General features: G+C 42.3%; 1 protein-coding gene, 1 non-coding gene and 1 pseudogene across 5 annotated transcripts; 1 reads left to right on the forward strand and 2 right to left on the reverse strand.

The window, feature by feature from the left end:
* Window positions 1–7,488: 7,488 nt before the first annotated feature.
* On the reverse strand, window positions 7,489–21,420 carry LOC133397973 (oocyte zinc finger protein XlCOF6-like). 4 transcript variants are annotated; one of them, XM_061669476.1, is made up of 3 exons: window positions 21,163–21,420; window positions 20,542–20,698; window positions 7,489–11,607 (listed from the first exon to the last, which is right to left on the reverse strand). In XM_061669476.1, exons 2-3 carry the CDS (start codon window positions 20,666–20,668, stop codon window positions 9,062–9,064), a joined length of 2,673 nt encoding a protein of 890 aa, XP_061525460.1. In that variant the 5' UTR covers window positions 20,669–20,698; window positions 21,163–21,420; the 3' UTR covers window positions 7,489–9,061. The 4 variants fall into 4 exon arrangements, with proteins under 4 accessions (XP_061525460.1, XP_061525462.1, XP_061525463.1 ...); XM_061669478.1 differs by having other exon boundaries at window positions 21,132–21,420; XM_061669479.1 differs by lacking the exon at window positions 21,163–21,420 and adding an exon at window positions 20,305–20,382 and having other exon boundaries at window positions 20,542–20,617.
* A 1,573-nt stretch (window positions 21,421–22,993) lies between these two features.
* Window positions 22,994–23,066, reverse strand: trnav-aac (transfer RNA valine (anticodon AAC)). Its single transcript has one exon. It is a non-coding gene; the product is annotated as a tRNA-Val (tRNA).
* Window positions 23,067–24,897: 1,831 nt separating this feature from the next.
* On the forward strand, window positions 24,898–25,663 carry LOC133398073 (E3 ubiquitin-protein ligase TRIM35-like; annotated as a pseudogene).
* The last annotated feature ends 165 nt before the right edge of the window (window positions 25,664–25,828 follow it).

The raw sequence follows: 25,828 nt of genomic DNA on the forward strand, positions 1-25,828 counted from the left end.
ACCCCTGCATTCTCTCAGTTAGGCATTTATGGAGGTGCCAATCATTGGTTACTCATGGAAAGAAGTACCTCTTGTAAAGTATGCGACTGTAAGTGTAAGTTGCAAAAATGCATCCATCCATCCATCCATTTTCTGAACCGCTTCTCCTCACTCGGGTCGCAGGCATAGTGTAGCCTATCCCAGCTATCAACGGGCAGGAGGCGGGGTACACCCTGAACTGGTTGCCAGCCAATCGCAGGACACAGGGGGGGCCGGGGATTGAACCCCGGTCCTCAGAACTGTGAGGCTGACGCTCTAACCAGTCGGCTACCGTGTTGCTGCAAAAATGCAAATTTAAAACAATATTTTCATGTCAAAATACTGTCTACTGTGCATATTGTATTGAAGCATCTCTTAAATTGAGACTGGTTATCCACTCACCTTCCATTACAGAAGTCAGAAGGCTGTTTTGTGTGTGTGCGTGTGTGTGTGCGCGCACGCGCGGATGTATCTGTGTGTATAAGTAAATACAGTAATAAATAAAAAATAAATAATCAAAGTACAATCTAATCGTATACTGTACACAGCTGTCCCTGTTTTTAGCCTGCTTAGAGCTTTTTATTCACAATATACTATGATTGAATGTCATCCATCCATCCACTTTCCATCCCGCTTATCCTCACCATGGTCACGGGCGAGCTGGAACCTCTCTCAGCTGACTCTCGGCGCGAGGCCTGGTCGCCAGCCAATCGCAGGGCACACAAAGACAAACAACCATTCGTACCTACGGGCAATTTAGAAATTTCAATGAACCTAGCATGTATGTTTTTGCAATGTTGGGTGAAAACGAAGTACCCAGAGAAAACCTACACAGGCACAGGGAGAACCTGCAAACTCCACACAGGAAGGCTGGATTTGAACCTGGGTCCTCAGAACTGTGAGGCAGATGTGCTAACCAGTCGTCCTCCGTGCCGCTGGAATGTCACGCATAATGTAAATATGTAACTTTCTCACATTTTACAGATGGTTTTGTATATGCTTTTATTTTGCTTTGTTTTACTCATTTCAATAAGCTCCACTTTGAATAGTTTCCATTGACAAAGTATTGACAGTTTCATTTTTCTTTACCGTTTTGTGTTTTCGATAAGTACTTACAACTGATCGGGGGGGCTGTTCCCCGAAGCACCTTAGAGTTCCCTGGTTTCTTTCATTTCTTGTCGGTTCATTGTCGTTGTCACGTCTTTGCCATGTCATAGTCGCCAGTTGTATTTATCATTGTGATTAAATATTATTATTTTGAGACGCCCGCACTCCTGCCTTGCCTCCCTGCTTCCCTGCAACTGCATGTTCTTGCCTTGCGTTCCTCGCCTTCGCCCTAACCACGTACGTGACAATTTTGGCGTATCCGAGGACCCTTTTGATGATCTCTGCTCTCAGCTGGCATCTGAAACCTTTGACTGACAAATGGCAGGGCTGGCCACCCAGCAGTTCATGTACAATAACGAATCAAGCAGAGCCAGAAGAACAGCTGAGCATGCATTTGGAAGACTGAAGGGCAGGTGGAGATGCCTGTTGGAACGCAATGACGGCCCCCTGACCAAAGTCTATGGTCTTAACATGTTGTGTTGCATCATCTGTGTAAACCGAATGGGGATAATGTCCCCTTGTTAAAGTGAAAAAATCTTCCACACATTTTTACAAAGAACTCAATGCAAGAGCTGCTGTCGACTACTACTTGTCTAACATCAGACGACGTCCATAATCTCAACGCTGCGATAAGAAAAGTCAAATGATATTACAATATTACAATATATATGATATTACAATAAATAAGCACCACACATCTTGTTGTATTTATCGATATTGTATTCTTTAGTTTTTTTAGTTTCCATCGTCTTCATTTCCCCTCGCTCGTCTTCATTTCCCTCGCTGGCGCACCACCGACGTAAAGGAAATGACGACACAGAAATGAAGCATTTTGGTGAGCAATCGGGGAAGCGAGGAGCGGTTGGGAAACGCTAAGAAAAATATGATTTTGCGTCACTGTAGCATTCAAAAGTCACACAATATTTACATTGTAAACGAAAAAAACAAGACTTCTTGAATTGAAAGCAAAAATCAGACATTGGGAGATAATCTAACTCAAGCTAAAAACAAAACAAAAACTATCACTTGCAATGAAAATATTGCGATGACGATATTCGCGTGGTATTCCTCAGCTTTTTGGCAAAAAAAAAAAAAAAAAACCCTCATTAAGGTTTGAGACTTTCCTTCAATTTGTGCCCGAACAGATTCGGAGTCAGTGAGAACAACATTAGTGACATCTGGTGGACGAAAGAAGTCACAGCAATCTACGTCACTAATCTGTGTGAAACAAGACTCTCTCATTATCTTTCAGCGAGAAAAGATAAAATACGATGTTGGTCGATGTAGTATTTACATATTCACATGTGTCAATACTTACACAATATTTGGGATTCATTGGGATGTCACCCAGCTGGCTCGTTTGAGTCTGGGGCAATGGACTTCAGAAGTAGGACTGGCACAAACTGAAGTTTGGATCAACTATGACTACATCAGAATTTGTCAAGTAAACATAACATTTGTTTGTCCATATATACAAAGATCGCTACAAAATTTACTCTTCCAACACAAAAATTGAAGTTGAATGAAAGCATCGGCCAATCACCATAACCAGAAGAGATGTTCCCACCTACTTTGAAGATAATTTCATTTAACAACTGAAGTTGAAATGATGATGTAGAACACTAATTGAAAAATATTGCAAATACGATTGATGAGGCGAATTGAACGCAGTCAATTTCATTGCACTTTTATTGAGATAATTATCGATACCAATTCTCCAAACATCAATATCTGAATCCTCGGGTTCGGGTTCGAGCGGACCTGGGCAATTCTTTTCACATGAAAACTCTGAAAATTCAAATCCGGCCTCGCCTGTGTGGAGTTTGCATGTTCTCCCTGTGCCTATTTGTGTACGGAAGATGAATATTCTATCATCTCAATAAATTAGAATGAATCTATGCTAATTTATTCGGCGGTACCTATATGAAATAAAACACCCTGCCTCAAAGACTCTGCAGCCAGGTTGGCATTGAAAATGGGAATCAGTTCTTAGTTGCCTCACCTGGATAAAGGGTTAGCTTTTAAAGGTATCAAAAATATTTGAAACTTAGATGAAGATATAAAATAAGCCTAATTTGAAATCTTGAAATAACAGCGTTTTTTTTTATTGATCCAGTATGTGTCAGTGACGATCAACATCAGCCTCATTTGCTTCAGCTCCCCTGAACTAATAAGTGCGATGGAAACACAAACCACATGAGCCACAGGAACCTTTTGCTACCGGGAACTCAAAGTTCCTGGGCTGGTTGGTGGTGAGGTTATTTGGGCAGCCAGATGAGTTAAGATTCATTTGAAATAATAATAAATAAAAAAACAGCCAGGTCAACAACAACAATAAAATGTGAAGTGGAAACGTGTACATTAATAAAGGGCAAGTTTCAATTATGGTATGGCTCGGCATTTGCAAAGTAACCTATTTAAGGTTTTTTTGGGGGGGGGTGGGGGGGGGCAACTGGTGGTGCGATACTGAATATATTTTTTTCAATATTATTATTTTTTTTAAAGATCTTTATCAAACCTCGTTCAGTGGAGTCCTCGGTTGCTCTAATGTCCCACACATCTGGACTTGTCTTGCTATAATAATAGAATCATTTTTTAAAAAACATTTATTAAAAAAAAGATATACTTGTAGTCATGTATGCAGATTTCAAATAAACTTGAATTTTTAATGTATCTCAAGATTAGGATGAACCTTGCTGGTTGTCGTCCTGGCATAGTTTACTTTCTCTCATATATATATATATATTTAATAAAATTATTTCAAATCCGAAGCATTGACGTCCCTGTCGGGCGATTTTATTTTGAAGGTGCCGCTCGTTTGCGGCTTATTACCGTAATGCCGAGTATGAACAAAATTAGGGGTGGCTGGTTTGACTGCTACTTTACGAGTGGAGGCTGTCTTGACCGCAGTGACTCTCTTCCACTCTGGATTTGCCGAGGAAGTGTGGGTATACTTCTTGCTCCCTGGCTCGGCGCCTGTACGTTGGGGTTCACCCCGGTGGACGAGAGGGTAGCCTCCCTCCGCCTTCGGGTGGGGGGACGGGTCCTGACTGTTGCTTGTGCCGATGCACCAAACACCAGTTCAGAGTACCCACCCTTTTTGGAGTCCTTGGAGGGGGTGCTGGAGAGCTTGAGGCTTTATTTCAATTTGTGCCGGAACAGATTCGGAGTCACTGAGAATAACATTAGTGACATCTGGTGGACGAAAGAAGTCACAGCAATCCTACGTCACTAAACTGTGTGAAACGAGACTCTTTCAGCAATAAAAGATAAAATACGATGTTGGTCGATGTAGTATTCACACAAGTCTGATCGTGTTAATTTAATTTAATTTAATTTAGGCGAGACGGTGGTGGACTGTTAGAGCGTCTGCCTCACGGTTCTTCCTTGTGAGGTAATTGAAACTAGAAACTTGATAGTGTTGTGCTGTTTTTAGTTGCTCCATGATTGAGTCCAAGCTTTTAAATCTGAAGGACGCTCAATGAACACCGCAAAGCAGTCAATTACAATAAATTATGCTGACACGTTTCTTAAGCAATGCCCGAAAACACAATGGGAAGCTGCATCTTAAGTCTTCTCTTTACTGCCACAGTATTAGAGGATGAAGCCTGCTTGCCGTGACTTGTGTCCAACGGCGAAAGATTCTTGAGACTGTTGACTGATGAATCCCAAAGAGGTACAGATTGAGACGCAGCTTTATCAGTGTCAGACAAATCTCCTGAGCAGACTTGAGGGAATGTTCTTCAGTGGCAGGAAAAAAATGACACAAATCCAAACAAGAACATGAAAGTCTGTAAATTGGGCAGTCCTGTAAAAAAAAATATTTTCTTGTCATCAAATTGTGAACGGTCAAGGGTGCGCTGTTTCAACTCACTTTCTAAACTGTGAACTTTATCCCTTCAGTGACTGACATTCAGTGTTTGATGATTTAATCTGTTCATGTAACGACACAACGTGTGTCTCATTTTGTATTTGTGGCAATGGGAGCCAATCAAAATCAGTGATGACCTCAAAAGTGATCTGGTAGACATTTTGAACCAAAATGATTCCTGTTTTTGTCAATCGGATTTGAAAGCTGGGTGAAAGAGTTAATTTTTATTGATCTTTTGTATTTAGAAAAACAAATGTGATATTTACAAGACAGATTCTGATATAGTAACAGTTTATTCAAACTGGAGATTATGCCAGACATACTCCTGAAGTACATTGCCCCAAACCGAAATGATCCAGCTGCGGCTGACACATCCCACCAAGATCATCTTTAAGGAATCCCAATTGTTCTGTAATTGTTCTCTCCTATCTCACTTGGCCTCGAGACGAGTTGGTGACCTAATGGCGACTCAAGTCTCCGCTAGCTGCGGAAATGTCTTTGTGACGTCTCTTAAGAGTTTCCTGGAGAGTCACTGTGTCGCCAAGGAGTCGTGCTGAAACCTTTTTGGAGACTTATGGGCTGAAATAAGAGCCAGCAGGAACTGAATTGGAATCCTTTGTATTTGAATTTCTACACTTGAATAATTGCATTAAAAAACAGAATTTCCATCCATCCATTTTCTGAGCCGCTTCGCCTCACGAGGGTGGCGGGCGTGCTGGAGCCTATCCCAGCTATCATCGGGCAGGAGGCGGGGCACACCCTGAACTGGCTGCCAGCCAATCGCAGGGCACATACAAACAAACAACCATTCGCGCTCACATTCACACCTACGGGCAATTTAGAGTTTTCAATTAACGTGCATGTTTTTGGGATGTGGGAGGAAACCGGAGTGCCCGGAGAAAACCCACACAGGCACGGGGAGAACATGCAAACTCCACACAGGCAGGCCCGGGGATTGAACCCGAGTCCTCAGAACTGTGAGGCTGACGCGCTAACCAGTCGGCTACCGTGCCGCCAAAACAGAGTTTGAAAATTTGAATTTGTATTCATTTGAAACATTGCTTTAAAAAAAAAAACTGAATCCAAATAGTATAGTTGGAAATTGAATTTATTAGTTTGGAATTGAAGTCTAATCACAATAACTGAACATCAACGCCACCAGCCGACTCTGCAGTGCTCATTTTATGATGGATATTTGTGAAAACTTTCACCAGAGACCACATGGCTTCATGGGTAACTTGATGCTGGTGAATGGGGCAGTGCCGACTGTCTAACTACCTGGGCTTCCTCCGACCGTCACGCTGTCGTCGGGTGCTGTGTTCGGCTGTGACATCATGTCACCAACAACCAACCATTACCATAATAAGCATTATAATCATAACCATTAATTGTTTTAAGTTGAGCCTCCCAACATGATTTTACATCGTATAAGCGATCACCCCCGTCAGTATTTTTTTATTCCTTTTTTGGCACATCCATTCGACATGCTCACAGCGTCGTTGAGCTGAGAGGTTTATTCCAATTTTGAAGCCTGATTTTATATTCTTAGCGATTTGTTTTATTCATTCAAATTTGGCAGGCTTGTTGACATTACTCTTCTCTGTGGTGTGTCGAATTTACATGCCATTGTTTGGACCTGCTTGGTGCCACTTTAAAAGCATTTCAGTTCTTTACAATGGGGAAAATGAATTTGAGATACAAGTAAATTGAGATACTCTTACTGTTGGAAGCGTATTTTATTATGATCACATATACCGCACACTTTCGAGTTTACCACAAAAGGTCACTGCTTCTTGACAGTCTATTTCAATCAATCATTCATTTATTTGATATGGACGTCACTAAATTATTGGAAAACAAGGCATGCAATTGCTTTGTGTATTTTGGCACCAGTGCTAATTTGGAACATTTATCACGGGAGGTTTTTAGAAAAGTGAATGTGTTAGATAGAATACACGAATATAGATTTTTGTAAATCCGTATGACAGTCATTACTTTTGATATTAAACATTTACAATTTCAATGAAAGCTTCTTGATCACTGCGGTTTACCAGCACACTTTTGTTTTTATTAGGCCAATACTTAGTAGAGAATCTTTGAACACAAACTGAACAAGCTTTCTCTCCAGTGTGTCTTCTCATGTGTCGTTTGCTCTTCCAAGCAAAAGTTTTCCCACACTGAAAACATTTCCATCGTTTGTTGTCAGTGTGACATGCCGTTAACACCTTTGGACTTTTTATCATCGTCATCTTCATCAGAGCGAGGAGAGTGTGACGTCATGTCGTCACTATCTTGAGAGTGGAGCAAAGACGCTGTCTGCTTGTGATCCTCCACAGTACCCCAGCTTTGCCTTGTCGCTTGGGCCACATTTTCTTTAAGTTGAGAGCATTTTGTTTTTGGAAGGTTCCCAATGGATTAAAGACATTCAATTATTTTTAATGGGGGAAATGGATTTGATATACAAGCAAATTGAGTCACACTCACTGTTTTAAGAAGTGTATTTTATTAAAGATCACAAATACATGTTACACTTTACCACCAAAAGTCAAATTTTCTTTCCAGTCTTATTTCAATCAATCATTTACTTATTTGATATTGCAATCACTAAAACGTTGGACAAAATGCATGCATTGCTCAAAGGAAGTATGGGTCTTGATTGTCCAAATTTCAGAAACAAGTCTGTTTTATGTATTTTTTGCTTAAGAAAATTAAACTGGCAGTCATTTCCAATTTCAATACATTTTGGAGCAATTGGTAAATAACGAATTCTCTTTCGAACGCCCCTTTCTCGTCACCAAAATCGAAGATTGAAAAGAACTGGTATAGCTGGTGTGGGAAAAAGCACTGTACTATCCTATGAAATGGCACTAATTGGTCATATTTTAAACATCGTAGCTGTCAGGTAGAATCCCGTCACCTTCAAAATGACAACTTTTCAGGAAATTAAAAAAAGGGAAAAAAATACAGCTTGCTTGAGTTTGCAAACACCGCTTTGTTCAAGCTGGTATTATATCTTTAATTGCGGTCATATATCATTGCACCACAAGAACAACAGCTAGTATGCCATAATTATGTACAATCACTTATTTAATGTGCTGAAAAATTGCTAATTTATTATGGTCATCATTAAAATCATACAAACGCGGCAGGCGAGTGCCACATCCTTGCATCAACCCAATTAAAGCAGATTAACATCCAAAAACTGTCAACAATCATCACCCAAATTTATGCGGACATCTCGACACACAGCAGCTTCAACCTCTGAAAATATTACAACAATCAGTTCAAATTCTTAGATTTTATGGATCAGATAAGATCAAATCAGATCAGCTGCAGTTTCAGGACATTAAGCGACCTAACGCATTTGGCCGGGAGACCCTCGTCATGGGTCATCCGACGTTACGACAGCCAGCCAAAGTCCACGTCTGTCACAAAATGCCGTCCATAGAAACGCCTTTGTGATCAATACATAAATTTGATCTATACATACATACACACATGTACATTTGTTCAACTCAAAATTGAGCGGACGTAAGAGTAAATAAATCTGTAAGCATTACTTGACGCGGGATGACGTGTCTGTCTTTGTTTCTCAAGGAGGCATTTCATTTTTTTAAACAACAAGCTTTTGCAAATTTTTTTACTATCACTATCTTCGCTCATTATTGTCTTCTTATTAACATTATTGTCCCAGACTTTCAATATGGGCAAAAATTACACCATGGAAAACATAGAGGTTCAATGAGGAAATGTAATCAGCTCCTGCTTGTTACGTGTCAGGCTATGACAGTCCAAAATCTGGGCAGGCCAACATCTGGCTGAAAATCTAATATTCCATCAGTGAAGGATTCTAAAATTACGACTGAATCTAATTTGGAGGGCTTTTTTCCTGCAGACATCATTTATGAGTCCAGGACAATGGAATAAGTGCCCATGTTCAGACCATTAACTAGTCCCTTTAAAGTATTTTGGCACCAATGTTAATTCTTCACACTCGCGGGGCTTTTAGAAAATATATGGACAACAAGAAGATTTTTGTCAGTAATGTAGTAATTACTTTTTAGATTAAACATTTACATTTTCATTAAAATCTTCTTGATCACTGCTATTCTCACCGGCACACTTGTGTGTCTTAACTTGATACTTATAAGAGAATCTTTGGCCACAAACTGAGCAGGAAAAAGGTTTCTCACCAGTGTGGGTTCTTGTGTGTCTTTTTAAATCTCCCGTCGCAGAAAATCCTTGACCACAAACTGTGCAGGAAAAAGGTTGCTCACCAGCGTGGGTTCTTGTGTGTCTTTTTAAATCTTCCTTCATAGAAAATCTTTGACCACAAACTGTGCAGGAAAAAGGTTTCTCACCAGTGTGCGTTCTTGTGTGTCTGTTTAAGTGTTGCTTCTGAGAGAATCTTTGGCCACAATCTGAGCAGGAAAAAGGTTTCTCATCAGTGTGCGTTCTTGTGTGTCTTTCTAAGTGTTGCTTCTGAGAGAATCTTTGGCCACAATCTGAGCAGGAAAAAGGTTTCTCACCAGTGTGCATTCTTGTGTGTCTTTTTAAGTGTTGCTTCTGAGAGAATCTTTGGCCACAATCTGAGCAGGAAAAGGGTTTCTCACCAGTGTGGGTTCTTGTGTGCATTTTTAAGTGTTCCTTCACAAAGAATCTTCGGCCACAGTCTAAGCAGACAAAAACGTTCTCACCAGTGTGGGTCCTTGTGTGTCTATTTAAATCTCCCTTCACAGAAAATCTTTGACCACAAAATGTGCAGGAAAAAGGTTTCTCACCAGTGTGCGTTCTTGTGTGTCTTTTTAAGTGTTGCTTCTGAGAGAATCCTTGACCACAATCTGAGCAGGAAAAAGGTTTCTCACCAGTGTGCATTCTTGTGTGTCTGTTTAAGTGTTGCTTCTGAGAGAATCTTTGGCCACAATCTGAGCAGGATAAATGTTTCTCACCAGTGTGCATTATTTCGTGTCTTTTCAATGATCCCTTCTGAGTGAATCTTTGACCACAAAGTGAGCAGGAAAAAGGTTTCTCACCAGTGTGAGTTCTTGTGTGTATTTTTAAATCTCTCTTCACAGAAAATCTTTGACCACAAACTGTGCATGAAAAAGGTTTCTCACCAGTGTGGGTCCTGGTGTGCATTTTCAATGCTCCCTTCAGAGTGAATCTTTGACAACAAACTGAGCAGGAAAAGGGTTTCTCACCAGTGTGGGTTCTTGTGTGTTTTTTCAAGCTTCCCTTCTCGGAGAATCTTTTATCACAAACAGAACAGGTAAAAGGTTTCTCACCAGTGTGGGTTCTCATGTGTATTTTCAAGTTTCCCTTATGAGTGAATCTTCGGCCACAGTCTAAGCAGACAGAGTTCTTACCAGTGTGGGTTCTTGTGTGTCTATTTAAATCTCCCTTCACAGAAAATCTTTGACCACAAAATGTGCAGGAAAAAGGTTTCTCATCAGTGTGCATTCTTGTGTGTCTTTTCAAGGTTCCCTTATGAGTGAATCTTCGGCCACAAACTGTGCAGGAAAAAGGTTTCTCACCAGTGTGGGTTCTGGTGTGTATTTTTACGCTTCCCTTCTGAGTGAATCTTTGACCACAAACTAAGCAGAGAAAAGGTTTCTCACCAGTGTGGGTTCTCATGTGTATTTTCAAGTTTCCCTTATGAGTGAATCTTCGGCCACAGTCTAAGCAGACAAAAGAGTTCTCACTTGTGTGGGTTCTTGTGTGTCTATTTAAATCTCCCTTCACAGAAAATCTTTGACCACAAAATGTGCAGGAAAAAGGTTTCTCATCAGTGTGCGTTCTTGTGTGTCTTTTCAAGGTTCCCTTATGAGTGAATCTTCGGCCACAAACTGTGCAGGAAAAAGGTTTCTCACCAGTGTGGGTTCTGGTGTGTATTTTTAAATATCCTTTCACAGAAAATCTTTGACCACAAACTGTGCAGGAAAAAGGTTTCTCACCAGTATGTGTTCTTGTGTGTATTTTTAAGCTTGCCTTCACAGAAAATCTTTGACCACAAACTGTGCAGGAAAAAGGTTTCTCACCAGTGTGTGTTCTTGTGTGTATTTTTAAGCTTTTCTTTATGGAGAATCTTTGGCCACAATCTGAGCAGGAAAATGTTTTTTCTCCAGTGTGTGTTCTCACGTGTTGTTTAAAAGTGCTCTTATTATCAAATGTTTTCCCACACTGAGAACATTTCCATCGTTTGTTGTCACTCTGAAATGTCATATCATTTTCAGACTGTCCATAATCATCATGAGTAGACGTCATGACGTCAAAATCTGATAGTGGACCGTCTGCTTGTGATCCTCCACAGTGGTCTCCATCAGCTTCTGTTGTCATGTGTTGACTTGAGCTGCTGCTTGGAGGCTCTAGCCCTCTGCTCGCCACACTTTGACCTTCATCTTCACTTTTCAAAGGGACACCAGTCAATGGAAACTTGGTGATATCCTCCTCCTTTTCCTGTCTGATGTGGTGGTGCAGTTCTTTCTCCTCTTTTTTAATTGAAATGGGCTCCTCTTCCTCTTTGATGTGGTGGACCTCTTCATCCTTCACTTCCTCTTTAATGTGAGGGGGCTCTGGCTCCTGCCACTCAGTGCGAAGATCTTCAGCGAGGTCTGCAAGACACAAAAAGACAAACACACATAGTTTGCAGAATCTTTTCTCATGTTCAGGACTAATGTTGTGTATTATGCAGGGATCTCGTTTGATGTGCGTACCGCGTCTCAGATGCACAAAAATTAGCAGTGGCGCATAAAGTACGATCAATCTGCATCTTTGGACAGGCCTAAACACATTTAATATACTGAGAGAAAACAAGAGCAATTGATAACATCAAAATATTGGACAAACAGTATAAAGAAATAGGGTAACACCTGTTATAAAACTCTGCAGTATTGCGGGATCATGAAGCAAGAACCGTGATATAGCGCCAGATTACTGCATCTGTGTTCCGTGATGGGACTCATTGTTTCCATGACATGTCCATCCCAGGACTCACATAGTCTCAGGTTAATATGAAAGCAAGATGAGCTTGATATGTTGTAAATAATAAAATTGGGCAGGTCAACAACAACAACAACGTGAAAAAGTGTAAAATAATGAAGTTCGTAAAAACACAAGTAACAATAAAGGTAATACAATGGACCCCTGCATATTCCCGGTTTGGCACTCGCAAAATTTTTGGTATTGTTTCTTTGTGACAGTGTCCTCTTGTAAACATAATTTTGGCAACCGTGGCCAATAAGTACCAAGAACCACCCACCCCCAACATTCCCCGGCCCCACAGTTGTGGTGTCCTTGTGCAAGACACCAATACTCCGAAAAGGGTTTAAAGGTCAGAGGGAAAAGATTTTACAATGTTTCTGGATCACTCTAGAACCCATTTCCAGAACACCACTGCCATTGCGAAGTGATAATATAGCAGATATACAGCAGTTAAATCGATAAATATGATGCAGAATGCGCCTACTACTTTTTGCATCCCACGCTTTCCGGTCTTCATCTCTTTCCGGCGCTGTGGCATCACACAAGCCAAACATCCTGTTCATTCGGCGTTGTGTGTTATTGTTCCATGCTGTTGTTCCCGTCCTTGTATATTTATTGTCATATGATTTAACGATGTCACGATGGTTTATTGTGTGGCATTTGGTCGTACAAATGGTTCAGGCAGTGGCAAGAGGTTATTATTTTTTTTTTTTTGGCTTTCCAAGTGAAAAGGTAATATGTGACCAGTGGATAGGCAAAGTCAATCAACAGGGGAAGAAATGTGCTAAGCTATGGGTGCCGATCACTTCGAACCGGCGTGTTTTGAGAAGCATTGGATACAGAGGCAGAAGCTGAAACTAGCTGCAACTATTTTTCCTACGTACATCGGGACCTCAACCAGGAGCAACAGAACTAAATCTCGCTGCCGCCACGGTGCAGCAGCGAAGCGGCGCAGACAAGAGGTGAGCATTTCCTTGTATATAACTACGACTCTATTATGGTTACTATGCACTAGGCACTTGGAAAAAAAGACCCACGCAGTACTTTTAAGTACTGTTGTCTGTACTTTTGCCTGAATAACCAGCCAACAGATACACAGCAAAGACTTTCTGTGCGGCGTGTTATAACGCAACTTGAGCTAGGGGCACACAATATATTGGAATACTGCATCCTATGTAAAAGCTTGTGCCATGTCACTGAAACATATATGGATATATAACAGGTATAGTCGCGCTAAAAAATATTGGGACCCCTGGGGTGGCATTATTTTAAGCCATGAGTGTATAAAAACACATGCTTTTGACATAGCGTCAGATGGAGCCAGTGGCCACTCTCTTTTTCTGTTGTACAGCTGCTACTTGGCTGCTCATCATCGTCACTGTCTGATTGGCTTAAACATGTACGCTTCGACAATGCCAAGTTCAGTTGGGTTCTCCTGGACGTCAAAATCCTCCTCCTCCACATAGGCCAGCACGTTGCTCGCCATTGCGTATAGTGTGTTTGGCAATTGTAACGTCACTTCTGGTAGCTCTTGGGGTGGATAGAGTAACCGCACCCCGGTGTCTTGAGCGTCGGGTATGTTCTGGGAGGACTCAATTGGCGTCATAAAAACCTTGTTTTTAGCTTAACTATGGTTGAAAACTTGCTGTTACGTGCATGTATTACATAACATATAAACAATGAAAATATGAATTTTAACTGACTTTATCATCTGACCTTTAAGTTGCCCTCTGCTCGAGCGTGTGCCAGTAACAAGTGTGTGTGTTTGCTATATCCACAAATGTGATGGGTAAAATGCAGAGGAAATTTGTTTTTATCTGTTCGCTATTAATAAAGATTCCGATTTTTTTTTGGGGGGGGGGGGGGGGGGGGCTTAATCCTTGGTCACTCACGGAAAGACATGCCTATTCTCATTTTTCAGTTACTTGGCAAGAAATGTTGAAGGTGATATAGGGTTTTAGGGTGTGACAAGTCTGGGGGTGAACAAGGCGCCTGTTCACTGGAGCCAGTGGCAAATGGCCACCATTTTGCAGGACAATGAGGACATCAGTGGGCGTTGGACCAATCAGATGACCGCGATTCCATACTTCCTCTTTGAAACATTGTATAAATCTGGGGTAGAATCAGTTCGGACTACTTTATCTGCTAAGGCTAAGATAGGGGTACCTGCGAACCCAGAGCTCTGATACATGCATAGACTCCTCTGTTATAATCGTAGTTCTTTCACGAAAACGAACACGCTAGGAACCGCAAGAGTTAATAGGGGATTTTAAACAGGTTCCTACAATGTTCAGTGTTTTTTTCAATATATTTTCATGTCAAAATACAAAATGCGGTCTGAATACAACATGTAGCCTCTCTTAACCAAACTTCCAAAAAAGGTCAGAAGGCTCTTTTCTGTGTGTTTGGTGGGGGGACAGAAGTAAATACAAACACAGAGAAAAATTATTTTACAAAACCTCTCCGCATTCATCCCAACATCGTTCTTTAAACGTTTGTGAGGGAGACTGTCCATGATCACTGCATTTGTTTTTTGCTTGTTATGAACCCTGTATTCAACTTGTGCTTTGATGGAATATCACATAATGTAAATATGTACCTGTATCACATTGTACAGTTTATTTTGCTTGTATTTGCTTTTATTTTGCTTTGGTTTACTCACTTTCAATCAGCGCCTCTGAATAATTCCAACTGACAAAATATTGACAACTTGTTCCTTTTTATTACATATTTGTTTAATTTATTCAATACCATGTCCTGGCACTTATTTTTACTAGTTTTCTATCGTGTAACGACAGTTTTATTTAAAGAATGACAGGTTAGAAAAAATATCAAGTTTAGTAGTATATTAACCGAGTTACTCAAGTAGAATCCAAGTCAATGAAAACCTGATGCTCCAAGTGAAATTATTATGCGGTTTCTCGCATAGATTCAGCCTAGATAATTTTACTTGGAGTGGGTTGCTGTCAGCAGCCTCAACAGCGTACAACATCCATCCATCATTTTCTGAGCCGCTTCTCCTCACGAGGGTCGCGGGCATGCTGGAGCCTATCCCAGCTATCATCGGGCAGGAGGCGGGGTACACCCTGAACCGGTTGCCAGCCAATTGCAGGGCACATACAAACAAACAACCATTCGTACTCACAGTCACACCTACGGGCAATTTAGACTATCCAATTCATGCATGTTTTTGGGATGTGGGAGGAAACCGGAGTGCCCGGAGAAAACCCACGTGCAGTGCAGAACAATGGCTCAATCGATCTAAGTGGATAAAACTCAAAAACTTTGGAGTCGCTGTTTTTGAACTGTAAGCCATTCTACTCGCCTTGCGAGTTCGCATCATTCATTCTGGCTGGTGCCTACATTCCGCCTCAAGCTAACACGAACGCCGCACTGCTAATGCTCGCCGAACAAGTAAACAAAATTGAAAAAAAACACCCGGACTCACCCCTCATTATTCTCGGGGACTTTAACATAACAAAGCTAAACTCAACCACAAACTCCCTAAATACAAGCAGCACATCGACTGTCCCACCAGGGACAATAAAATTTTAGACCACTGCAATACTACGCTAAATAACGCATACCGTGCCAAACCTCGTGCAGCCCTGGCCTCATCTGATCACTGCTTAATTCACTTAATACCAACATACAGCCATCACAGTCTGATTTGGTACTGCTACAAAAAAGGACAAACTCTGACTGCAACGGACAATCAAAACCGCTGAAAAGATTGTCGGTACCCCCCTATCCACCCTTGAGGACTTGCACGCTGCCAGAACTAAGACAAGAGCGTGCAAAATCCTCACGGACCCACCACATCCCGGTCACCGGCTCTTCCGACACCTTCCCCTTTGCTACCGATCAATGCAAACTAGAAATAGCAGACATTCCAACAGCTTCTTCCCTCTTGCAATCAACTTCTTAAACAGCTAATTTACAATTCCATTGCAACATGCTGCCAATTTCTTTTGTCTGAGTTTGTTGTCACATTTCTGTCAGGCCAATTATATACTACTCGTGCACTCATTGTAGTTTTCTCGCCATGCTGCACTATTTCCATATCTGTTGTTGACCAATACTGGCCACTCATGCCAGAGTAGCATCTGCCCCATTTGCACACTGACAGAGGAGTATTTGCAACATTTGCACAATCAACAATGTCCCAGATTGTCGCACTACTCGTCACTTTAAACCATACAATCCTTGAAGTCTCGGCGCCCTTTCCACAATGGTCATTGCAACAGACTATTGCGAGATTAGTCTTTCGAACTGCTCTAAGTGCTAAAGGACTCTGCATCTTTTTTCACAATTGTCAAAAAATAAAAATAAAACATTAATTGTACCGGCATTACCAGATAACTAGCAACTCTTTATTGCTCAGTAACTCTTTTTCTCAATGTCTTTATGTCTCAAAGGTGTTCTCTGTCAATTGACTGTTTGTTGTCGTACTAGAGAGGCACCAACTACCGGAGACAAATTCCTTTTGTGGTTTTTTTTTTGGACACACTTGGCTAATAAAGATTATTCTGATTCTGAGATTACTCATGCATGCAACTAAACTTTTTATATTGTACAAATATAAATATCCGTTGTGACGAAAATATTAGCAAAATGACTCAAACGTCAAAAAATGTATTCCAAAAAAAGAGTACATCCATCACTACTTTACCACATTAAAACATAATTCATCAAATCTTGGTCCAGGCATCTCCCCAAGCTAGTTTAGCCTAGCTTAGCTTGCTAGCCGTACACAAAGAGAGACATGTTTGCAAAACATTTTTAAGCAAAGATCAAGTGTGAGGATAAAGTGTTGTGATTATGTTGTGAAATGTGTGCAAGTACGACAGCAAAGTATGTGGCGGGGTACTTAACTCGTGTTCAGTCACTCCGCACTCAAATTGACTAACTTGAGCCAATGTTCCATCTGAAATGTTCCTTTGTCCTTTCATCTTTATTGATGTCACCACCGCCAATTAACGGCCCACACTCAAGACTTGAGACATTACACTGTACACAACAGAACAAGTAATAAGAGGGGAACTGCTTATAACCTGAGCCGTGAGGCATGCTGGGTCGCCGTCAACTTCGCTGATGCTACAATACGTTGACAAGACGATGGGATATTACTTGTGCAGGCCCCTCAAGAAGATGAAACAAGAATCCCCCCTTCAAAAATAATAAATAAAAACAAAAGCCTCATGGCTCTGCACCGTGATTAGCCACGGAAGCAAGCTAGCTAGCTAAAGTCACTAGTCGCCAGATTATTACATCCAATAACACATACAAAACAGCAGCGCGGCAAAAGACTTTGTCGCGTGGCCAGCTCTGCGGCTCTGCACTGTGATTAGCCAGGCTAGCCAGCTACCTTGCTAGCATCACTAATCATCGCGTTACTAAATTACTTTTCATCATCTCCGTGCGCACTGGCACGGAATGTCCCTTGAGTAAATGAGACATGCACAGCTGTGGAAATGCCAGAGGGGAGCTGCCTGGACGATGAAGTTACAGTCGTTGATCATCGCGACACTGAGTCACTAATCTTTGCCTGACTGGAAAAGCCAGCATCTGTGATGTCATGGGGCTGTGTTAGTGCCATTGGCATGGATAATTTACACATCTGTGAAGGCACCATTAATGCTGAAAGGTACATCCTGGTTTTGGAGAAACATATGCTGCCATCCAAGCAACGTCTTTTTCATGGACGCCCCTGCTTATTTCAGCAAGACAATGCCAGACCACATTCTGCATGTGTTACAGCAGCGTGGCTTCGTAGTAAAAGAGTGCTGGTGCTAGACTGACCTGCCTGAAGTCCAGACCTGTCTCCCATTGAAAATGTGTGGCGCATTATGAAGCGTAAAACACGACAACGGAGACCCCGGACTGTTGAACAGCTGAAGCTGTACAAGAAATAATTCCACCTACAAAGCTTCAACAATTAGTGTCCTCAGTTCCCAAACATTTATTGAATGTTGTTAAAAGAAAAGGTGATGTAACACAGTGGTAAACATGATCCTGTCCAGCTTTTTGGAATGCGTTGCAGCCAAAAAATTCTCAATTAATGATTATTTGCTAAAAACAATAAAGTTCATCAGTTTGAATGTTGGTTTTCGGCCTTGCTGCTTACATGCAGAGATTTCTCCAGATTCTCCGAACCTTTTGAGGATATTATGGACCGTAGATGACCTAAATTCCTTGCAATTGTACATTGTCCTAACTGTTCCGATTATTTTCTTACGCACCTGTTCACAAAGAGGTGAACCTCGCCCCATCTGCGCTTGTGAATGACTGAGCAATTCAGGTAAGCTCCTTTCGGGCGAGAGGCAGGGTACACCCTGAACTGGTCGCCAGCCAATCGCAGAGCACATGGAAACAAACAACCATATACACACACACACTCACACCTACGAGCAATTTAGAGTCTTCAATCAACCTACCACGCATGTTTTTGGGATGTGGCAGGAAACCGGAGTGCCGGAGGAAACCAGCGCAGGTGCTGGGAGAACACGCAAACTCCACACAGGCGAGGATGGGATTTGAACCCCAAACCTCAGAACTGTGAGACATATGTGCTAACCAGTCTTCCACTATGCCACCCATTGTAGATATACTTCTTTCCAAATTACTTCTGTATGGAAGGCTTGACAGACATCCATCACTATTTTACCGTGCTAAAACATCATTCATCAAATATTGGTGTCCAGGTAAAGTTGTCTCGATGCATTTTGAATCTTCCCAAGATAGTGTATCCTAGCTTAGCTTGATAGCTGCAAACAACGAGAGACATTTGGTTGCCAGATTATTACGTTTAATAACACATACAAAACTGCACCACGGCATAGATAGATTCCATTTATAATAACTGTTCGTACCTTCTATTATTTGTTGCCAACACCAAAAATGGATGAGATCGATGATGAAATGATAGAACCTTTTCATTGTACAAGTGTGTGTTTGCAATGAAATGTTTAACTCATTCCCTGCCAATGCCATCCAAAGACGTCATTCAGAATCCATCTGTTCAGTGCCAATGCCGTCTAAAGACGTCAAAGGAGTTTTTTTTTTTAAACAGGGATGAGCGGTGGAGGGTCTTGTGCAGTTTGGGTGTGATTGTCAAGCCTCTGGATAACTGCACTGAGGAATGGCACCCTGTAGGGGGCACCGATGCCTTGAGGTGAACGTGCCTCCCACAGAGGAAGAAGAGGAAGGGGCGAGGTAAAAGAGACAATGAGAAGACAGTGTATAGTGCAAAGATAGAGAGAGGAGAAATGTTTTTAAAAATCTTTAAATTAAAAAAAATAAATAATAATAAATAAATAAATAAAGCTTTCGGTACTAGAAGTTTATTGTGCCAAGGCAAGAAAAATATTCCTGCAACCGACAGGAATAACGCCTTAGATCATGCAGGAGAATAAAGGATGACGCCGCGAGCCAATCACTTTGTTCCAAAGCTATCGCCCAAAATGCCGGGCCATACATATGGCGGGAAGCTCTCAGGCGCTTGGCAGCTGATTGTCTGCCGGCCAGGAATTGAGTAAATGGGATCCGGAATCGTCACATAGTGAACGCCCTCTGGATAGCCAGCCGAGCTTCATCCCGAGCTTCCTCCGATGAAGACAGACGAAGGCAACTCATCTGGAGCTAGCGTTAACTACATTTAGCTAGCAAACAGGCTCCTTCAATCCTTGTTACAGAAAAACATAATTTAGTCCCACTAGTTCACATTATGGCGGCACGGTGGATGACTGGTTAGAGCGTCAGCCTCACAGTTCTGAGGACCCGGGTTCAATCCCCGGCCCCGCCTGTGTGGAGTTTACATGTTCTCCCCGTGCCTGTGTGGGTTTTCTCCAGGGACTCCAGTTTCCTCCCACATCCCAAAAACATGCATTCATTGGAGACTCTAAATTGCCCGTAGGTGTGACTGTGAGTGCGAATGGTTGTTTGTTTGTATGTGCCCTGCGATTGGCTGGCAACCAGTTCAGGGTGTACCCCGCCTCCTGCACGATGACAGCTCGGATAGGCTCCAGCACGCCCGCGACCCGAGTGAGGAGTAGTGGCTCAGAAAATGGATGGATGGATGGATGGTTCACATTACAGGCCTGACTTTGGTGCGGGCATCGTGGGTTCAGTTCCCACCCAGTGACAGATGTTTGAAGTTTTCACGAAAGAAAAGAAAATAGTTGTTGTCAAAGTCATTGTTCTGCTTGATCTGTCTGCTTTCACAAAAATGCTGTTTTCTCACTTTTTTCCTCCAGAAACAGATTTGGCTGAAAGTCGCTTATATTTGGCGGCTGATTACTAAAGAACGGTATAAGCCAGACACAAACCTTTTTTCTGATGAAAGAAGACTGTCTGATCTTTCATTTGGTAGTTTTGCTGTTTACGTCATCATAGTACAAAATATTCTGTGGGGTGTGAAAAATGAGTGAAAATGCCTGGCAGTCTTGGGTTCTGTGCTCAGGAAACAGCTGGCAGTGAATGAGTTAAAAGCTTCATCAAACGTAGCCTGTAAATAAACACAGGAATCGCAATAGAATTAGAATGCATGCAACAAGTGAACTAACCTGCTCTGCGGTGCACAGTGTGAGGTTGCAGATTGAACACAGCGTCCAGTCGTTGACGTTGTAGCTTCTCCTCCTCTTTTGGTCCCCAAAGTTCCTCCCCGTACTCTGCTGTCCTCCTTGCACACATTTTCACACGACGATCACAACACTTTCCGCTCTAGGTTGGAGGGATGAGAAAAGCAAGTACAAATTGAACATGCGAAACAATTAAACAACGGTTAAAATTTGGACATTGTGGGTTAAACAGTACGTTAGTTAAAATGGCAAAGCACCAAAGTCAACAAAAGGAAACCGTAAAACGTAATTATGCACTGTAAGAGATAACAGATGAAGAAGACAGCTAATTTGTGACTTCAGGAGAGACAATTTGTGATGAAACATTATAGACACAATCAACACAAGGATTCAGAATTCAGATTAAGACAACAATAATAATAATAATGATTCAGAATATAATTGTGACAGATTATTTCAGTATCTCAGAGAAACAAAGCAAATAGCATGTAATTGTTGGTGTTTTTTTTTTTTTTTTTTTTTTTTTAAACCTCATTTTAGTGTTAGTCTTAGATATTTTGGTCCCCACTCCTTACTAATTTGGTGGCGGAAAGAAAAACACTCTACTTCACGCTTGACGTCTGCTTCGCGAAGTGTTGATCACAAACGCGTCTCTTCGTTAGCCAGCTAAACTGAGCTCGGCCGAGAAGCTTCAACGTGCACGAGACGACTCCAACCGGACACGAAGATTGCACGAATGATGTTTTAGTCCACTAAAGTCGCGATCAGGGGCGTCAAGCGGCGAGGATTCACAACATTCGGTCCAAATTCAGGAAGATTTGCTGAAGCACGATAGGCCCTCCTCCCGCACGGCGAGAAGGGAAAGGAGATGTATTACCCAGGATCCTTTACGGCAGAACAATTTTAAAGCGACAGGCCACCGACTCGAGCCAACTGAAGTCAAGCCAGCCGCCCCTTCAAAATAAAAGGCTCCCAATAATAGGCCGACAGGGACGTCAATGCTTTGGATTTAAAATAATTATATTAAATAAGCCCTCTGCTATAACCCAACTGGTCCATTTCTGAGAGAAAGTAAATTATGCCAGGATTGGAACCAGCAAGGTTCATTCGAATATTGAGATGCATTAAAAATTAAAGTTGATTTGAAATCTGCATCTGCGATTGACTGGCGACCAGTTCAGGGTGTACCCCGCCTCCCGCCCGAAGATAGCTGGCATAGGCTCCAGCAGCCCTCGACCCGCGTGAGGAGAAGCTGTAAAGAAAATGGATGGATGGCTGCTTCTCCTCACTAGGGTCGCGGGCGTGCTGGAGCCTATCCCAGCTATCATCGGGCAGGAGGCGTGGTACACCCTGAACTGGTTGCCAGCCAATAGCAGGGCACATACAAACAAACAACCATTTGCACTCACAGTCACACCTACGGGCAATTTAGAGTCTCCAATCCATGCATGTTTTTGGGATGTGGGAGGAAACCGGAGTGCCCGGAGAAAACCCACGCTGGCACGGGGAGAACATGCAAACTCCACACAGGCGGGGATTGAACCCCGGTCCTCAGAACTGTGAGGCTGACGCTCTTAACCAGTCATCATGCAGCCCTTTTTCAAAATATATATTTTTAAAAAATAATCCCATTAGTATCGCAAGACAAGTCCAGATCTGAGGGCCACTAAAAGAGGTTTGATAAAGATCTGATATTGTGTTTCCAAATAAAAGTCCCTCGGTCAGAGAGTGCCACGAGACCTGCTTGTCAAGTGGCGGCGTTGCCTGCTCTGCGCACCGGGCGACATCCCAACCACGGCCACAGATCCTGCAGCTGTGACTTCATCCATGTCTCCTTCGGTTGAGAACAGGTCCGTCTCTTGGTGTCATGGTCAGATGCAGCTAGGGGAACGGTTGAATGCCTTGTCTGAGGAGGGGGGGAAAAAAGAAACACCAAACAATCAACAGCAGCACATTTGTTTCAGATGGCATCTTGTCATGGTAATTGGAAGCACCATACCTTACACTGTCACATTTAAACTGGAAATTAACACACAAATAAAATATCCATGTGGAAAAAAATTTACATTTGCCTCTCATTCAAAATTAAACAAGAAAAAACATCAATGAATAAGTAAAAAAAAATATGCACACTTTCCGTCGACAGCCTCTCGATCCTGATTCCCACTTCACCGGCAGAACTATTCACGGTGTCCGCGCAGGAGCTCAAGAATTGATTCCCCGACGGGGAGAAGGTTTTTGGCGAAGCTGTTTTTCTCGGCAGATTAATTAAAAAAGAAAATAAAAACCACGGTGTGTTCACACTAAGTTTTGAACCAGGGACCTTTCACACACAAGGTGCACATGAGCATCACTAAGCTATGATAACATCTGTTGAACAACGTCACCAGCAAACCACATGCAACAGCTGCCTGACAAGCAAAAACGAAAAAGAGCCTGTTTCCACCCGGTCTCGAACCAGGGATCTTTCGCATGTTAAGCAAACGTGACAACCACTACACTATGGAAACTGTGGTGGCTGTAGTCCTAACAGCGGACATGGAGTAATTGACAGACCAGCCCACCAGAATTTAATATTTACAAATGATAAGTCATAATGCAGCGGCACGGTGGATGACTGGTTAGAGCATCTGCCTCACAGTTCTGAGGACCAGGGTTCAATCCCCCCCCTCTGTGGAGTTTGCATGTTCTCCCTGTGCCTGTGTGGGTTTTCTCCAGGCATTCCAGTTTCCTCCCACATCCCAAAAAACATTCTTGGTAGGTTAATTGATGACTCTAAATTACCCATAAGTGCAAATGGTTGTTTGTTTGTATGTGCCCTGCAATTGGCTGCCAACCAGTTCAGGGTGTACCCCGCTCCCTACCCGATGATAGCTGGGATAGGCTCCAGCACGCCCACGACCCCAGTGAGAAGCAGCTCAGAAAATGGATGGATGAAGTCAGAATTATTTTTGAGAGGACCAAGTGTTTTGACCAGTTATCAAGCCAACCATCTTTTCTTTGTATTTCGACATGAAAGGAATTCCTACAGCCATTTGTGCGTTTATTAGTGCGACCTTTGTCTTTTCGGAGTCATGGAGTTTGTGTTAGAATAAATGTATACAAGTTATCTCATGTTTACTTTAATACTATTTCAAAGCATGCATTTAGCAGAATAATGTTGATTGCATCATAAAAGTTGACGTCTGTGAAGAGGACTGTGCCCTCATCAAAAGATAGCGGCATTTCTGTGATTGTTTTACGGTGCTGCTGTGTGCCCTTATCTTAAGATAGCAGCGTATGCGAAACTAGGAACCGCCCTAAAAAAATAAAAAGAGGGGGATCGACAGAGTGTGTTCAGAGCGGTAGGAGTTTGTCACTGCGAACAACTCTAATCCTTCTCCTCGCGAGGATATAAAGAATTTTTTGTCTTCCTTCCTTGTTTATTGTTTATTAAATGTTCTAGGTTGTTTGAACCTGACATTTAACTTGGCCCTTCGAGCCGGATGCCAAAATACTTAAGGATTCCAGCGGGTGTGGTGGACTCCAGAAAGACCGTGGCCACGGCAGGCTCCCTAGAGAGAGCCGAGAGATCCTTTTCCAGGACTGGACCTCGACCCACCAGCTGGGATCTGACGGTTGACGGCATTCCGATGGAGGGAAGACAGTGGTGAGTTAAACTTCCTTAAAAGGGGGGAAGTGAATGACTGGAGGTCAAAAGATAGCGGCTGGAACATTTTGCGGTCGAAGGTCAAAGGTTGAAGCAATCAGCGCTGATGAAGAACACATCTCCACAATGAGTCATATATGTGACTGTTTTACGGTGCTGCTTTGTGTGCCCTTATCTTCAGATAGCAGCAACGTCTGTGTAACTAGGAACCGCCCTAAGAAAATAAAAAGAGAGGGATCGACAGAGTGTCTTCAGTTCTCCTCGCGAGTATATAAACCATCTCTCGTCTTCCTTCCTTGTTTATTGTTTATTAAATGTTCTAGGTTGTTTGAACCTGACAGTTTGGTGAATTTGAGTTTGACACCCCTGCTGTACTTTCGATGACGCAGTATGTGTGACTATGCAATTGAATGTTTGCTTAACCTGACACTCCCTCCACAAGCCGTTATCCCCTGTAATGTTTCACTTGGCAAATCTCAGTTCAATGATAATAAATGCATAAAGGTTTGGTCTTAAACAGTCCAAGTATGATTGATTGAAGTCTGAAAACAAAAGCACAGCTCCAGGAAGCAGGAAGTGGACTTTTGGTCATTAAACAACCCATTCACTTGGAACGAAGGCAGGCGCACTGGAGCTCTCCTGAGAGTGAAGGTTGGAAGCTTGGAGCCTGAGATGGTGTTTTCACAAGGACCATGGTTAGAAGAGTTGAGGACAATCTCCAATGTCCAACCTGTTTGAAAAAGTGTCGATCGTTGGATCCAGCCCCAAATTTGGCACTGAGGAATTTGTGAGGCCCTTTCACAAGCCTCAGTGGAGTCAGAGGCCATCTGCAGCTTGCATGAGGAGAAACTGAAACTCTTTTGTTTGGACCACCAGGAGCTTGTGGGCCTCATTTGCAGAGACGCAAAAATCCACAATGGCCACAAGTTCCAACCCCTCAATGAAGCTGTGCAAGACCACAGAGAGAAACTCCAGAAAGCCCTGCAGGACATAAAGAGAAAAATGAAAGATTATTATGAGATTAGAGACAACTGCTACGAACAAGCAGAGTACATCAAGGTCCAGAGGGACCAGGTTGAAAGCAAGATTAAAAAGGATTTTGAGGTGCTTCGTCGCTTCCTGCAGCTTGAGGAGAAGGCCAAGTTCTCTGCTGTGAATAAGGAAGAACAGAAGAAGAGTTAGATGATGAAGGAGAAGATTGAGGCTCTCGACAGTAACATTGCCGCTATGTCAGATGTGATCCGAACCACAGAGGAGCAGCTGATGTCTGACCAGGTTTCCTTCACGAAGAAATACCAGGTTACGATGACCAGAATCCAAGAACTGTCCGACAAGCCCAGGCTGCTCCCAGGAGCTCTGCTGGATGAAGCCAAACACGTGGGCAAACTCAAGCTCACCGTGTGGGAACGAATGAAGGAGATGGTCTCTTACTTTGTTCTTGCCATACCAGGCCATTAATAACATCAATAGACTTGTAATGAACTTTAATACCTTCTTTTGTTCATTAAATATGTGTTTGTTTGGATTTTAAAACAAGTTGAAAACTTTTCCAGGAATTATTGTTGCCATTAATACATACTGTAAATACAATCATTACAATAAGATCCTAAACACACGTTAAAT

This window comes from Phycodurus eques, chromosome 23, assembly GCF_024500275.1.
Source record: "Phycodurus eques isolate BA_2022a chromosome 23, UOR_Pequ_1.1, whole genome shotgun sequence".
NCBI classification, from domain to species: domain Eukaryota; kingdom Metazoa; phylum Chordata; class Actinopteri; order Syngnathiformes; family Syngnathidae; genus Phycodurus; species Phycodurus eques.

Coding starts and splice junctions, on each gene's coding strand:
- LOC133397973 (XM_061669476.1), bottom strand. CDS start 20,668: ATGTGTGCAAGGAGGACAGCAGAGTACGGGGAGGAACTTTGGGGACCA. Junction 11,608..20,541: donor CACTGTGCACCGCAGAGCAG/GTTAGTTCACTT, acceptor TGTGTCTTGCAG/ACCTCGCTGAAGATCTTCGC.